Here is a 16350-nt window from a genome sequence, read left to right on the forward strand (position 1 = left end):
GTAGCATACTCACCAATACAAGGAATTGTTTATCAACAGAAGACCTAGCTAGTAGGTGTCTGGAAAACTTCAAACAAATTTTTATTGAAATTAATTAAAGCAATTCATCTGTCATGATGTATGCAGAGAAGGTCTATATATATGTATATATAAGAGGGCCCTTCCACTAAGGGATTCTTTTTTTGGTCTTTTATAGGGATAGGATATTAGACCAACTTGTCGATCACATTTCGGCATCTTAACCGTTCAGTTTTTAGGTCCTAATGTATAGATCATTTCTGTAAATTTTCAGCTAAATCAGTGATCGTTAAGGTATCAAACTAGAATAAATAAATGAACGAACCAAATTTGTCAAACTTGAGCCGTTTATACTTATAATCTTAAGTAGCCATTTTGAATGCCTTAACGGTAATCAATTTGGCTGAAAACTTGCATAAGTGATCTACACATTTGGACCTAAAATCTGAACGGTTAAGATGTTAAATTATGATCGAAAAGTTTGTCTAATACCCTATCCCTAAAAAAGACCAAAAAAAGGGAACCCTCATTAGAAGGGCCCTTATATATACATATATATATACATATATATATATATATATATATATATATCGGGGCACCAATTTCTCCCTGTAGGAAACTTGATTATATTATAGGATTGAGCTTCATCATGTTGCCACTACCTACATTACTTGAAAGAAAAGAGACCACAACTTACATCACCTAAATATTGTTCATTACTATAATTCTTTTTCCTAATTATCTCACTGTCAGCTATACAAAGTCGTCCTTGAAATAGTGAAACTTTGTAAAGGTGTGTAGCAAATCATCCAAGTCGTCTTGAAACTATAATATAAATGCCATTTGAAAATTGTGAGATCATTAATCACTACAACCGGCAAACAAACTCTTATTTTTTTCTTTCCCAGTAGGTGGAGCAGGAGAATCTAACAAGACAAGTGTTTGGCTCCAGTTTTCCTTGAGCTGGTCAACAGTCTCTTTTCTTGCGCAGGCGTGCCAACACCGTTCGGGTGCGGTCGTCGGGTGTGTCCCTTGACCTGACTTCTTTCAAGCGATTGTGGACGAGGAGAGCACCAACCTCGTTGTGGGATTCTTTGTGCCTCGTGGCGAGGACTTTTGCTGATCTTTTTCAAAATCACAATCGATACTCGATGTTGTAGATCGAGCAGAGTGAGAACTACTAGGAAGTGAGGAGAACTTGCTAAAGCGTGACTCTAGCTTGGCTGGAAGGTTTGGTGGCACTGACAGTCGACTCTTGAAGAGACTAGGACTGGAGTGTGACTACCAGTAAGAGAAGGAGAGGGTTGCTCTAGAGAGGCTTGGATAATCTTAGAGATTGTTGTGATGAATTGTCTGTTGAAGTCTTTCATTGTAACCTCTATTTATAGGCTACCATGCCAAAGTGGTTGGCCTTAAACAAATGATAGTGGAGCACTAATTGGAGATAAGAAATGATGAATTTTGGAGATAAGGAGATAAGGAGACACTAATTGGAGATAAGGAATGTTGAATTTAGGAGATAAGGAGACACTAATTGGAGATAAGGAATGATGAATTTTGGAGATAAGGAAGCACTTTCGGCTCCTTTATTCCTTCAATTATATCTCTACCAATAAATCATAATGGGCCTTCGACTTCTTCATATCAAATTATCCAAAATGAGTGTAGATCATTGTGGCAAGTTTTCAGAGCTTTATTCCAAGTGGTTGGGCCGGAAATACTGCTGGACTCCTTACAGGTCCAGTTTTCCAGTTTTGCTTCTGCAGAAAATTGGACTCATTGTTTGAAGGATTTCCACTCATAACTAGCTCTAGAACTCTGCATAAGAAATGATCCTTGGGATGTCTAGAATTAATCTGGACAGGTTTAGCTCATTTGGATTTCATTTGGTTAGTCTTCCGCCCCTCCTTCCTTGTTTAACTCGGTTTCTCCTAGTCAAAGTAGGAAAATGTGCTAAAGTTGACTTTTCATTTCCATGCTTCCATCATTTCCTTTTCTTGCAGTTCGCATAATCTTCCATAGTAGGCTTTATTTAGCCTCTAAATAATATATTTCGAACTGGTCGACAATATATAGCTTGAGCCACTGACATTGGCTCAATTTCTCCAAGACACGCCATGTCAGGCCAAAATGCTCATTTTGGGTCCAAACATTGCCCCCCAGACCTCGAAGTCAAAGGTCTTCATCTTGACTGAAGAGGTCTTGAATCAGCACTGCTCTTATAATATCGTTGCTCCAAAGCCACTTGTATTGACTTGACTGATATTACTTGACTGTTTCCATATAAGCCTCTAAATAGGCCATAAAGCTTGAATGCCACTACTGAATTGCCTTTGTCATGAACTGACACTTCCTTTGCCAACTTTATTGCCCACCATGGATCTGGCGAAACTTGGGCAGGTTGTAGGAGATCAGAACTTTAGCGTGCCCCCCATGCGAAGGAGACTGCTTTTGATCGCGAATGAGGATCCTTCTCTTCCTTGGTGGTAACTTTGCCATGTGTATAGCAGCAAGTATCTGCCTTGTTCGCTGGCTCTCTATTGAGAATGCGATTGCTGCAGAAGAAGCCCAACTCGATGAACCTTTGGCTGCTTCTGAAGAAATGGGCCGCAACCTGGCCCGTGTCAAAGAGCGGGCCACTCAGGCCTAAGCTGGTGCCATTGTGGCGGACCTCCGCGTGGAGGAACTTTGCTTGAAAATTGAGCTTCACGGGCCAATCTCTGTAGGCCTCCTCGAAAACCATTCGGTCTCCTCACGTGCTATTAATCCCTTCTTTTCCGAGATTTAGGGCATTAATCACTCGTGAATAGAATAGTTACCTCCTCGAAAACCGTTCGGTATTGGAGCCTCACATGCTACTAGTCCCTTTTTCCCGAGATTTGGAATTACTAATCTCGATTTGCTGATATCAGTTTGACTCTTTAACCATCCATCCAAGGGTGGGGATTTGCCTGAAGTCCCTATAAATAGTTATATTTTGGGCAGGGAATACTCACAACAAATTTTCTGAAACATTCAAGAAATGGTCTTTCAGTCCTTGCTTCTCTTTCTCTTTCTTCACAAATCTTCCCCTCATGAAATGGCCTCTAGCCTCTAAATTTTAGGCTTTATGGCATAATCTCAAGCCTGGGTTAGGCCTTATGGCGTAATCTCAGGCAACCCCTTGTTTCGTCCTACTGGAATTTTGCAACAGCAATGCCAGGCTTCAGATTAATTGGTTTAGAAACGAGAGGGGGCTCCAAGTGTGGGATCCACGATCATGCGAGATCATCTTTGTCATAATCCTACACGCGGAGCAAATCGGGGAAGGGCAGAAAGCCACTTTGAGGCCAAAGACCCTTCCTCGAACCCCTTCCTTCTGGAGTCGGACCAGACCGAGTCCTCCAGATGAGAAGGACTTTGGTGGTCGCCCTCTACTCATGCTCTCTCTTCCTAACATTGATAGAATCTTGGAGGGAGAGCATGGATTCTCGGAAGTGATGGGTATGAGCCATTTTATGGTCGTTCCCATACTTCACGCTAAGAGAATGGTGGCTGCCAAGGGCGAAGAGGGCGCAGAGATTCAAGCCGATATCCAGTTCTTTCACTCTCTGCCCTTTCAGGAGATAATGGCGCGGCTCAACCCGACGTTGGATTCCAAAGCTGCTTCCAATTGGGGGGGCGCGGGGGCTCCATTACTCCTCTTTTTCCTTCCCTGAAGTCTGCCCCTCCTTGAGATAATGGTGCGGCTCAACCCGACGTTGGATTCCATAGCTGCTTCCACTTGAGAAAAGATTCAGAAGATATCTGAAGATTCTTGTTTTGTATTCTAGCCACTTTTGGCTTTGTAATGAATGTACTGCTTTTGGCCGCAAAGCCACTTTATGAATACAATAATATTTTCTTATCCTGATATCCAAATATCCGTGAGAAGCCAATAATTGTGTCTCGCAAGGCCCCAAATATAGGCCCCCATAGTTGTATATTGATAATAATATGAACTTTTAAAATATGCTCCGCGTCAAAAAGAGCCTCGTGAGTCGCGGCAAGGGTTTTGAGAAAATATGTATCTTTTGGATCCACTTGCTGGCTCCCAACTCAAAACTCTTAGCGCCAATAATTCCTTCTTTTCCAAGATTTAAGGCACTAATCACTCGTTGAAAAACAACGGTCGTGAACAATAATCTCGTGAATAGAATAGTTACCTCCTCGAAAACCGTTCGGTTTTCCCCACGCGCCAATAATCCCTTCTTTTCCGAGATTTAGGGAAACTTTAATCACGCTTTACTGACACTCAGTTTGACTCTTCTCTTCGACCGTCCATCCAAGGGTGGATATTTGCATGCCTATATCTTCCTCCACATTATAAACCCAAATCTCCAATCCCAAAACCATTTCATCAACTCCAATATTTCTAACAGCAATCTTTCTTAATTACTCATCATCACCACTCTTCAATTCTCACATTCTCTCAATCCATCACCAATGGAACCACAAAACCGACAACCAACCGAGGATGAAGGAAGTAACAAAGCAGCCGGGAGTAGTGCTAACATGCTATGCAAGAAGAGCAGTACTAGGTGGATTCCCACTACAGATCAGATAAGAATCCTCAAGGAGCTTTTCTACAACAAGGGAGTTAGGTCCCCAACTATAGAGCATATTCAGAGGATCTGTCTCCAGCAGAAATGGTACAGCAAGATCGAGGGCAAGAACGTCTTTTATTGGTTCACGAACCAAAGGGCTCGGGAGAAGCAGAAGAAGAGGTCCACTTCGGATGTTCATGTTCCCATGCAAAGATCGGGCTTGTTCGTAATGATAATGTTACCAATTAGAAACATGAGGATCAGTATATTAACTTCAGATCTTCTGCACCTGCTTCTGCTTCTTTAGCTGGTGTGATGATTGCTTTTAACCGGCAGATGGGGAACTATGGTGGTTATGGATCTATGAACATGGAGAAGAGTTCTAGGGATTGTTCAATCTCAGCTGGAGAGGGAACTAGTTCTACTTTCTTTGACATGAATGGACAACAAACTTTCATGGAACAACGAGGGGAAGATCACCAGGAGATTGAAACCCTTCCACTGTTTCTCGTGCATGGTGAGGACATCTTTGGCAACATGAAGACTACTTCCGATGGAGGTGGCGGTCACGGTGGTGGCTCTCACACTTCCCTTGAGCTCAGCCTTTCCTGCGAAGGCAAAGCTGGAAATATTTTCCGGAGCTGCTGACTCAGCTTAGTAGCTTCGCGAGTGTAGGAACACTAGAATTGCCCCCTAAGAGTTGTATCTATAATTTATTTATTTATTTATTTATTTTTATTTTTATTTTTATTTTTATGTTTTTTAAATAAAATAGCATGAATATTCATATACAAAGCTGTAAAAATTTTCTAAAGCCGACTCGGCTTAGTATTGTATAGTGTTGCCCCCTAGTGTTGCTAGGCATAGCGAAGAAATGATTATGGGTCTCAAAAACAGGTCTTCATGAATGGGCTTTGCGAGTGTAGGAACACTAGAATTGTCCCCCATGTCTTATGCGAATAAACTGTCTATGACTCCTCCGAGTCCCAAACATTGAGAAAGTATTTCTTCAAGTATCTCCCATTGATAGGGTTATGATGGACATCTCCATCCAGGTCCTTGAGATGAAAAGCTCCTTTCTATAAGATTTTATAGATGATGTACGGGCCTTCCCATCTTGGAGTCCATTTGCCGTGACCATCTAATTTTTCTCCAAGCAGGAGAACTGCTTTCCAAACCAACTCTCCTTCGCTGTAACTCCTTCCCTGCATCCGCTTGTCATAGGCGCGAGCGACTCGTTGCTTTTCCATGACCAACTATCTAAAGCCTCCAAGCGCTTTCGCTAAGGTCTTCATGTTTCTGCCACATAGCCTGAACGTAGTCTTCTCCAATGAGATGATGTTGTTTTTGAACTCGTAATGATTGGACGTTGACTTCCAACGGCAGGACTGCATCATGGCCAAACATCCAAGCATAAGGTGTTGTCGCGGTGGGATTCCGTTTAGAGGTGCGGTAGGCCTAAAGAGTTTCATAAAGTGTCTCATGCCACTGTCGTGGATTAGCTTCCAACATCTTCTTCAGCAAATTGATAATGATCTTGTTGCTGGCCTCCGCTTGACCGTTAGACTGAGCATAGTAAGGACTGGAATGGATGAACTGTATTCCCCATTCTCTTGTCAATTTATCAACTTCACCACCCATGAAAGCTGCCCCCGGGTCCGAAACAAAAACTTCTGGGATCCCAAATCTGCAGATGATGTTTCTGAATAGGAATTGTCGCAACGTGCCACCAGATGCTTCCTTCAAAGGTTCTGCTTCAACCCACTTTGTAAAGAAATCAGTCGCGATGTTGATGAACTTGTGTTGAAGTGATGAATGTGGGTGAATCATCCCAATTAAATCCAGCGCCTATCCTCTTGCAGGCTAAGGCTGTATAATGGGCTGCATTGGAATATTAGGAACATGCTGGACCGGCCCATGAGCTTGGCAGTCCAAACAACCTTTAGCGAACGCGATACAATCCTTCAAGATACTAGGCCAAAAATATCCATGTCGTCTGAGCAACCATCGCATCTTTGGACCTGCTTGGTGAGCGCCACAAATGCCAGAATGAACTTCGCTTATGAGTTGTTTCGCTTTCTGGCCATAAACACATCTGAAATCCACGTTATCTTCTCCTCGTCTGCGAAGTTCATCACCTCTGAGGAAGTAGTTAAGGGCAAGATAGTGAATCTTCCTATCCGTGGTCTGATCAGGATGCTTGAGATAATTGATCAAAGGGATGCGCCAATCCACGTCAATGGATTCCAGGGTCGCGACTGAGGTATCGTCTGGAGGATCTCTTCTCGCCATCCATGAAGGAAGCGTGCGACGCTCAACTTTAAGGATTCTCTCCCGCACGCCATATCTCAATGTTACCCCTGTTGCCAGCTGGGCCAACTCGTTTGCAGCAAAATTTCGCTCGAGAGGAATGTACTCAAGATGTACGTTATCAAATTGGTCCGACAGTTCTAATGTCCTGTTCCAATAAGGGACCAACGTGAAGCTATTGCATCTGAACTCATTGCACAACTGATTGATAACCAAGAAAGAATCGCCAAGTATTTGTACATCTCTGATTCCCATTTCCAGCAGTACTTCTAGGCCTATGATTAAGGCCTCATATTCTGCCTGGTTGTTGGTACATTGAAACTCCAACTGGAATGAGTACGAAAAGTGATCTCCAGCCGAATTCTCCAGTGCAATTCCTGCTCCTGCTAGCGTATCCGTTCTTGACCCGTCAAAATATAACACCCAGGGCTGGAGTGAGACTGTGGCTTGATACAGCGCGACGTACTCTGGTAAGCACGCCAAATCTGGGCGATCTAAAGTTGTGGCAGCGACCTCTAAATCTCTAACCGCGGGGACATCCAGCATAAGGTGATGTGACAGAAAGTCCGCGATGGCTTGCCCCTTTACTGCTTTTTGTGGGCATACTGTAGCGAGAATTCTGATAAGGCGAGCACCCACTTGCCAATACGGCCTCTCAGGATAGGTCGCGATAGCATATACTTGACTAGATCGGTTTGAGCAATGATGCAACTAGTGAAGGACAACATGTAATGCCGCAACTTGCATGCTGAGAAGTATAATGTAAGACACAGCTTTTCCTTTGGAGTGTACCTTGCTTCGTAATCTGTGAGTGTCCTACTGAGATAAAAGATGGCATGTTCGACACCCTCTTCATCATCCTGAGCGAGGAGGCTGCCAATGGAAGCCTCAGCTGCTAAAACATACAACTTTAATGGAAATCCAGCTCCGGGAGGAACAAGCACTGGTGGGCTCGCCAGATAGGCCTTGATTTTGTCGAAAGCCTCTTGATGTTTAGGTTCCCACACAAACTCGTTCTGTCCATACAACTTCAACAGTGGGGAAAACGGCTAGATTTTGCCCACAGAGTTAGAAATGAATCGTCGCAAAAAGTTGATCTTACCCAGTAGTAGCTGTAATTCTTTCTTCGTTCGGGGGGAGATGCGTTGATGACCGCGTTTGCCTTATCCTCAGGGACCTCAATGTCCCTTTGATGGACAATGAATCCCAGGAAATCGCCTGCCTGAACTCCAAAAACGCACTTGGCGGGATTCATCTTTAGCTTGTGTAGCCGCATGCGCTCGAAAACTTTTCTAAGATCCGTGAAGCGATCTCCACTCTTCTTAGACTTCACGACGACTTCATCAATGTAAACCTCTAAGGTCTTCCCAAGTATGTCATGGAAGATCAGGTTCATGGCTCTTTGATATGTTGCTCCAGCATTCTTCAGTCCAAAAGGCATGACTACATATTCAAAAACTCCTGTGAACCCAGGGCAGTGGAATGCGGTCTTGTGTCTATATTCTTCCGCGACTAGAATTTGGTGATATCCCGCTGTGCCGTCCATGAAAGACAACAGTTCGGGCCCTGCAACTGCGTCTACCAACATGTCCGCAACAGGCATGGGGTAGACGTCTTTAGGTATAGCCAAATTAAGGTCTCTGTAATCCACGCAGATCCTCATCTTACCATTCTTCTTGCGAACAGGCACTATATTGGATAGCCACTTATTGTACTTGGCTACCTTGATAATGCCCGACTTGTGCATCTTTTCGACTTCCTCTTTGACCAGAACTTGGGTCTCCGAGTTCATTCTTCACGGCTCTTGCTTCACAGGCCTCTTATCAGGCAGCATTGGTAGTTGGTGGCATACCAAGTCTGGTGATAGGCCTGGCATGTCCTCGTATTTTTCCGCGAAGCATTCCTTGAATTCCAACAATAATTCGACGAGCCTCTGTTTCTCGCTAGGCTCTAAGTAAGTGCTGATAGCCACTTCTATAGGCTCATCAGTTGTTCCCAGATTAACCTTTTCAGTAGGGTCCCTAACCTTCGGAGGTGTGTCATCCAATGCCGCTGGAGCAAGCTGAATCTCTTCTTCCTCCTCTTCTTGGACCGTGAACTCTTCATTAACAATTTCTAAGGTCTCGACTCGATCATAGGCCTCTTTTTCCACCAAGTATGAGGATAGCCTCTCGTACAAGGAATGGAAGGCCTCTACCTCTTCCTCCATGAGTTCGTGATCCATTAATTAACACTTGGAGATGGCACAGCATATCCAGGCCTTTCGAGGTCATTTTTTGCAACCGCGAGCCCCCATTGTGCCAATTCAGAGGTCGTCACCGCTATGGGGCGGCCCTTATCATCAATACCAATGACTTGTAAAGGAAAGATTGGTTCTAGGTAATACCTTGCGTCCACGTAGCTGGCGGACACAGAAAAAGGTCGCGGGTCTGCTTTAACAATTTCCCCCGTGTCCGCGACTCTGTCCCATATGATCAGCTCCTGATGAAGAGTGGATGGGACACAATAACTCCTGTGGATCCAGTCGCAGCCCAGAATTGCGCTATATTCCGCATAGTAATCTGTAACAAAGAAAGCGTAAACCCCTTCTGCTGGACCCACATTGACTCGTAGGAAAATCAAACCCAATGTTTTGGTCACAGTCCCCGTGAAGTTCTTTAGCGTAAGGGACGTGGATTGGATCTTCTCTTTCTTGATCCCTAGCAGATGCATGGTCCGGTATCAACCATTATCTTGCTGACCTTAGTCCCATTAATTTTTGCTGTGATATATAAAGGTCGCATGTGCTGCACCATGGCAGGTGTGGGTCTTGTGAAGCTCATGAAGAAACCCTTGCTGTTAGCATCTTCAGTCTCAAGGAACACTGCTTCTTTCACCAGCGTTGTTGCAGCTGAAGTGATCTGCAACTGCTGTTCTCCAATCGTGTCAGCTTCTACGCATTCCTGCGTAGCGACTGGTAAAGCATACTTAGTAGGGAGCACATAAACCATATTGCAAGAGGTATCCACCATTTCTGTTTCGTCCATGTCATCATCAAGATTGAGCTTGGGTTCATCTGCTGGGATATCGGCGTTGAACCGTTTAACCATTAAAGCAACCAATGATTCCTCTGCGGGGATCACCGCCTTGGCTTGTTCGTGCTCCTGTACCATGGGAACCTGGTTCAGTGACTCTAAAATTTGTTTCACCGCTGGCACTTCCTCTGGGAGAGCGACCACCAAGCTTTGAACTTTCTGCACAATCGCTGACTGATTGTCTTTGCCCCCCAGCCTGTCAAAGATGGAAGGCTCGCTATTTCTTCCTTCGCGAGATACTCTCCGCCAAACATTGACTTTACGAGCTGGCGGCGGTTCTTGCCTCGCGGGAACTAGGGACTTCTCCTAAGTGCTGCTCTTGGGGGCAAGTGGCTTTTGCTCTTTGTGCGATACTTTGGGCTACTGTTTCTGAACTTACGGGGAAACGAATCTCATGGAGGCCAGCGCCTCCAATTGTCTCTGATACTCTTCTGGAGGTTTCAGTAATCGATGGTTTGGTCAGTCCTTGATCCAGTGCTTCCAAGGTTCTCTTTGCTTCTCCTAACCTCCGCTGGAGTTTTCTCTTCCTTGAAGAGCTCATCTCCACCGCCTTGCCCTTCTTCTGTGTATACCATCTCCCTTCTTTGATGGAGGACATCGACACTGGTGGAATGTAAGGTCTGGTTAAAACCCCTTGCCGCTTATCTGCTTGCCCTTTTTCCCTCGCGGTCTTCAACTTTTTGAATAAGTTTGAGTCCCTTGGAGAAAGAGTTTCTGAACCACTGTGTACTCTTGGGCTGCATGGTTAGAAGTTTCTAGAGGATGATACTAACCGTATTGGCGATAGAGTTCCAAAGTGGACAGTCTGGGATTTTTCCTCATGTAGGGCTTGAGTGTCACATTCTTCCTTGCACCACGAGCATAGGACGATGGGTAAACGAGTCTTGGATTCCTGCTTCGCGGCTTTGTCTCCAGCCCTTACAAATACTTAGCCACGTGATCTGGACTTTGATTCTGCTGATCTTTTTCACCCCATGCCACGTCCACCATGTTGATGCCAGTATCTGATAAGGGATCTAGGTCCACCAACGCTGCTGCTGTTGTTGGCGCCTCTACTTGCAAACTACCGTTATTTAACCAGATTTGGATCTGATCCTTTAGCTTAACATAATAGGCTGTATTATGATTCCACATATTATGGAGTTTGTAGTATTTCTTCCCTCTTAGCTGCTCTGGTTTGGGAAATAGGCAAAGTCGGTTTTCACCATCTTCGCGGCAATCATTTCATCCAAGACTTCAAGCGCTTTGTTCGCGTCGTAAGTATAACTTGCGAACTCTGGTTTGGTGAAAACCACCGACTTGAGCTTTACCGGCTCTTTGCACAGCTTTAGTTGCTTTAGCGTTGAAGCCTTTTTTCCGGTGAGTTCCAGCGCAGCTATCTCATCTTCTTCAGACTCGTCAGCCTCTGCTGTACTAGATTCCTCACTCTTGTAGTAAGGATCAAAGGGACTGGATTGATGGCTGAGCGCAACCACTATTTGGCGTTTCCCTGGGATGTATGTCCCCTTCGAGGCGTTTTTCATAGCATCCATCTCCCTGAGCAAGTGCTCGAAACTTCCTACTTCTGTGATCAGTTCCCCCATGGAATTGAACATGCTTCCATGCTGTTTTTTGCATTGGCGGGGCTCTAAGCCTTTGATTGCCAACTTCACCAGTTCTTTCTCCGGCAGAATCACGTTCAACTTCCCTTTCTGGATCTGAAAGCGCTGAAGGTACATGACAGCGGATTCAGTTAGCTGCTGAGCCATCTGAGTGAGTGAAGCCAGATCTACTTCCAGCTCGATAGTCCAGAAGGTTTCCTTGAACAGCTTCTCCATCGCGGGTACTGGCCACACTGTACTTGCAGCTTAGTGAACCAGGTGAAGGCAGACCCCGATAAAGAAGTAGCGAAGATGTTACACTTCAGATTGTCGTCGTTCTGGTACTGGCCACACTGTACTTGAAACCTAACCAAATGGGCCGCGGCATTTTCGACTTCCTCTCCCGAGAAAGTAGAGAACGTAATGTTCTTATATCCCCTAGGATATGGTGTCAGTGTAATATGCGGTGGGAAGGGCCCCTGGTAGGCCTCCTCCAGGTTAGGCCTCTGGTTCGCGGCCCTGATCGTTGCTTCTACATCCTCTCTCCTTACATATCTTGGATCAGGAGGAGGTGGGTGAACCACTGTATCATCAACTGGCCAGATCAGCGGTGGGGCCTGTGAAGCCTGATTAACCAAAGATACGCCGCCTCCATGGGTCATTTTGTGTCGGGTTGACGTCTGCGACGTAAAACTCACTCCTGGCTGACCCTTTGTGGTTGCGGTGACCTTCGCTGGACTTTCAACCCGATCGATACCATAATGGCTTGCTGGAGGTGGATCGTGGTGCACGTATTCAACTCCGTCGCTGTCATATTGGGAAACGGGCTATGATCAACAAAGGCCCCTTCATTGATTTTCAAAGTCCTGGTCCCTTGCGTGACTGATAACGCGGCGTTGTTCTTCCCACCCGTTGCCAGAGTAGTCTCTTTACCTCTGACTGATGCGGCAGTAGCGGATGTGGCTGTACTGCCGCCGCTTGCTTTTTCTCGAGCATTTGGTGGTATGTACTTGCCAGATATGGGGGACTGACCTAGAGAGCCTAGAATGGCACTAGGATCTCCTAGTGTTTAATGTAGAACCTCTCTAGCCTGATCAAGGTCAGCCTTCTGCATGGCCACTTGGGTCGTGATGTTGGATCCTTCTTTGCGAATCATCGCGACTTCTGAAGCGATGTGTTTGCTTGCAACCAACAGCTCTTCGTGGTTCTTCTGCATTTTTTGGTTCATGCCGTCCAATTGCCCTTGTGTTTGTTGTGCCCCTAGCTCAAGCCTCTTGACCGAGATCGTGAACTCATCAAGCCGTCGATGGTCCTCCGCAAAGGCTTTTTCCATCTTCTCATGGTATGCGGCAGAATTCTGTTGAAGGATATTAAGCCGCTCTTCTATGGTCGCATTTTCCTGGAACGAGAATAGGCACAAAGTTAATAGTTGTAACTGCGCTTATGGCTACCTGGGTGATGCTAGACGTATCGCCAGCCTGATTAGGCTGGGCAGTGGGAACTTTCTCGCCTTCAGTAGTAGGATGTTGATTTCCTCCTCGTTCAGTTGACATCTCTATCGATGGAGGGTGGGGAGAAAATCTTTGGATTACCTATTCTTCGGAAAGACCACGACAGTCTGCACGCGAGTGTGGTCTGTAACTGGAGGTCTTATGTTTCGGGCAGTTAACGTAAACCTTTTTATAAGGGTTTGCGCTTGACTTCCCAATGGCTTCTGGAAGTCTGAATTGAATAAGTAGCTAAATTTAATAAGACACTGTGAATCAAGGTTTAGACTTGCGGCCCAAGTATAGTCGCCTAGACACAAACTTTCTTTCAAATCCTTTGGGTAGCCTTACTGAAATGGCCAGGTGGGGGAGGGCGAACAAAAGAGGCAGAATCCATTTTGGCATGAACTACTCTCACATAGTGGTTTAGGCCCATTTGCACGCACTTCTGGATTCAATAACCTGTTATGAACGTTGTCCCCTTTCTAGACACCATTTCATATAGGTTATACTTACTAAGATGAGAAAGATCATAAGTGTGAAGACAGTTCAACAAGTGTTAATAAAAACCGCCCTTAACCTTAAGGGACCTGAACTAGGCACCAATAAGGAGTTTAGGTCAATATTAACAAAAGAGACTTCACCTATTCCGTTATGATTCACAACCCCTTACTAACGTCATCTCCTTAATAGTGGTGTGATTTACAGCTCGCAGTAGGTCCCACCGGGTGTGCCAAATTGTTTGGCTCCAGTTTTCCATGAGCTGGTCAACAATCTCTTTTCTTGCGCGGGCGTGCCAGCACCGTTCGGGTGCTGTCGTTGGGGGTGTCCCTTGACCTGACTTCTTTCAAGCGATTGTGGACGAGGAGAGCACCAACCCCGTCGTGGCATTCTTTGTGCCTCGTGGCGAGGACTTTTGCTGAGCTTCTTCAAAATCACAATCGATACTCGATGTTGTAGATCGAGCAGAGCGAGAACTACTAGGAAGTGAGGAGAACTTGCTAAAGCGTGACTTTAGCTTGGCTGGAAGGTTTGGTGGCACTGACAGTCAGCTCTTGAGGAGACTAGGACTGGAGTGTGACTACCGGTAAGAGAAGGAGAATGTTGCTCTAGAGAGGCTTGGATAATCTTAGAGATTGTTGTGATGAATTGTCTGTTGAAGTGTTTCATTGTAACCTCTATTTATAGGCTACCATGCCAAAGTGGTTGGCCTTAAACAAATGATAGTGGAGCACTAATTGGAGATAAGAAATGATTAATTTCGGAGATAAGGAGATAAGGAGACGCTAATTGGAGATAAGGAATGATGAATTTTGGAGATAACACTACTAGCAAAACAATCAATGCACCCTGATTTTTGTCATACTAATTTATATTAGCTACAGATATCAGTATGAATGATTATTTTAGACAGATATCTGTGTGAAAGATTAACTGACACAGATATCTGTATCTAATATGCTAGATTGGGACCACCAGAATATTTATTATCATTGTATGCACGGATGTGTGTATGAATAAAGAAGACACACATATATCTGTGTAAGACTTTAAATTAGTATTTCTTAACCTACACTGATATCCATGACTATAACTATATACACAGAAATCTGTACGTAATAAAATTAACACATTGAGATTTCAATCATGAAATAAATTGTATTTATAGATATCTGTGTAAATAAGATAATATTTATTGATATCTGTGTATAAAAACATTAATAGATATCTATAAGATAATATTCACTGATATCGGTATGAAAACATCGATTGATATCTGTGTGAATAAGATAATATTCACTGATATCAGTTTGAAATGATTTTCACTGATATCTGTGTAAATAAAATAATATTTACTGATATCTGAGTGTAAGACATTTCCATAAACTCCAGCCTCCTTTAGCCACTATAGATTTCAGATCTAGATCAAAAACATGATTTGCCCTCTCTCTCTCTTCTCTCTGCCCTCTCTCATCTTCATTCCCACCAAAGTCCCAACCTATGCCATTGTTGCCATCAACCTCCCCAACCCATCTCCTTGCACCATTTCTATCAATTGGGTATCAACAAATTGTACTCTTTCTCTCAAATTGCTGGTATTGCAACTTAATATTTGCAACAATCCATGTTTTAAGGTTTCTCTGGGTATGATATTTGAACCTTCAGATAACACTTTATGTTTAATTCCAAATTCACCCAGTTTCACTCTTTTCACCATACTTATCACCAAACCCAGATTCACCCATTTTCACACTCCTACTACTCTTTGCAGCATACTTTGCACCAAACCCAGATTCATCCATTTTCACACTCGCAATAGCCGATCTATTTCTTCTACTATTCCAGTTGTAAGTCTCCATTACTTCCGAGTTTGGTCATGTGAAACCATGTCTCCTTTGAGGTCTTTTTCTCATGTTTGGTTATGGTTATATCATGTTTGATTACTTTGAAGAAATTTTGGTCGGATTCTACGTCTCATAGAATTATAATGTCCCCAAAATCGATAAGTTTGCCAAGACCTTCCTCCTAATCGTCAACCTCGAAGAGACTTACAGGAAGCTCAAGAAAAGGGAGAGAGACGAGATCGAGATCGAGATCTAATTATTATCACTAAATATAATTATATTATATCATATTATGTAAATTAAAAAAAAATGCTAAAATTATAATAGTATAAAAGAGCTGAGTTTTTATATTTTTTTAAATCTCATCAGTTCTCACACTGATTTTAAATACCAAAGATTTTTAATGGTATATTGGTGTATAGCACTAAATATTCACACTGACTTTTTTTATCTGTGGGGGAAGGCCAAAGACCACCCCACCAAATAGAACAGACGTAACATCTGTGAGTATAGGGTAGCCATGGGGCTTCCCATACAGATTTCAGTTGCTATTAGGATTTATACCCACTGATTTCAATCAGTGTGTATAGCTCTTTTTGCTAGTAGTGTAAGGAAGCACTTTCGGCTCCTTTATTCCTTCAATTATATCTCCACCAAGAGATCATAATGGGCCTTCGACTTCTTCATATCAAATTATCCAAAATGAGTGTAGATCATTGTGGCAAATTTTCAGAGCTTTCTTCCATGTGGTTGGGCCGAAAATGCTGCTGGACTCCTTACAGGTCCAGTTTTCCAGTTTTGCTTCTGCAGAAAATTGGACTGATTGTTTGAAGGCTTTCCACTCATAACTAGCTCTGGAACTCTTCATAAGAAATGATCCTTGGGATGTCTAGAATTAATCTGGACAGGTTTAGCTCATTTGGATTTCATTTGGTTAGTCTTCCGTCCCTCCTTCCATGTTTAGCTCGGTT

The 16350-nt window shown here is 43.9% G+C and overlaps 2 protein-coding genes and 1 pseudogene across 2 annotated transcripts; 1 reads left to right on the plus strand and 2 right to left on the minus strand.

Moving 5' to 3' along the window:
- The first annotated feature begins 4482 nt into the window (after window positions 1-4482).
- Window positions 4483-5231, plus strand: LOC112199988 (annotated as a pseudogene).
- An 810-nt stretch (window positions 5232-6041) lies between these two features.
- LOC112199997 lies at window positions 6042-6413 on the minus strand. Its single transcript, XM_024340995.1, has one exon. The coding sequence runs from the start codon at window positions 6411-6413 to the stop codon at window positions 6042-6044; it is 372 nt and encodes a 123-aa protein (XP_024196763.1).
- Window positions 6414-6446: 33 nt separating this feature from the next.
- Window positions 6447-8685, minus strand: LOC112200008. The gene is made up of 4 exons (XM_024341006.1): window positions 8562-8685; window positions 7996-8249; window positions 7686-7909; window positions 6447-7578 (listed from the first exon to the last, which is right to left on the minus strand). Exons 1-4 carry the CDS (start codon window positions 8683-8685, stop codon window positions 6447-6449), a joined length of 1734 nt encoding a protein of 577 aa, XP_024196774.1.
- Window positions 8686-16350: the final 7665 nt, after the last annotated feature.

Source organism: Rosa chinensis, chromosome 1 (genome assembly GCF_002994745.2).
Source record: "Rosa chinensis cultivar Old Blush chromosome 1, RchiOBHm-V2, whole genome shotgun sequence".
In the NCBI taxonomy this organism is placed as follows: Eukaryota; Viridiplantae; Streptophyta; class Magnoliopsida; order Rosales; family Rosaceae; genus Rosa; species Rosa chinensis.

What these genes read in the sequence shown, in the direction of transcription:
- LOC112200008 (XM_024341006.1), bottom strand. Translation starts at nt 8,685, where the DNA reads ATGAACTCGGAGACCCAAGTTCTGGTCAAAGAGGAAGTCGAAAAGATG. An exon ending in GCCTGTTCGCAAGAAGAATG is followed by an intron (nt 8,250 to 8,561) that starts GTAAGATGAGGA and finishes GGAAGACCTTAG; the next exon opens with AGGTTTACATTGATGAAGTC. An exon ending in CTCACAGATTACGAAGCAAG is followed by an intron (nt 7,579 to 7,685) that starts GTACACTCCAAA and finishes AAACCGATCTAG; the next exon opens with TCAAGTATATGCTATCGCGA.
- LOC112199997 (XM_024340995.1), bottom strand. Translation starts at nt 6,413, where the DNA reads ATGATTCACCCACATTCATCACTTCAACACAAGTTCATCAACATCGCG.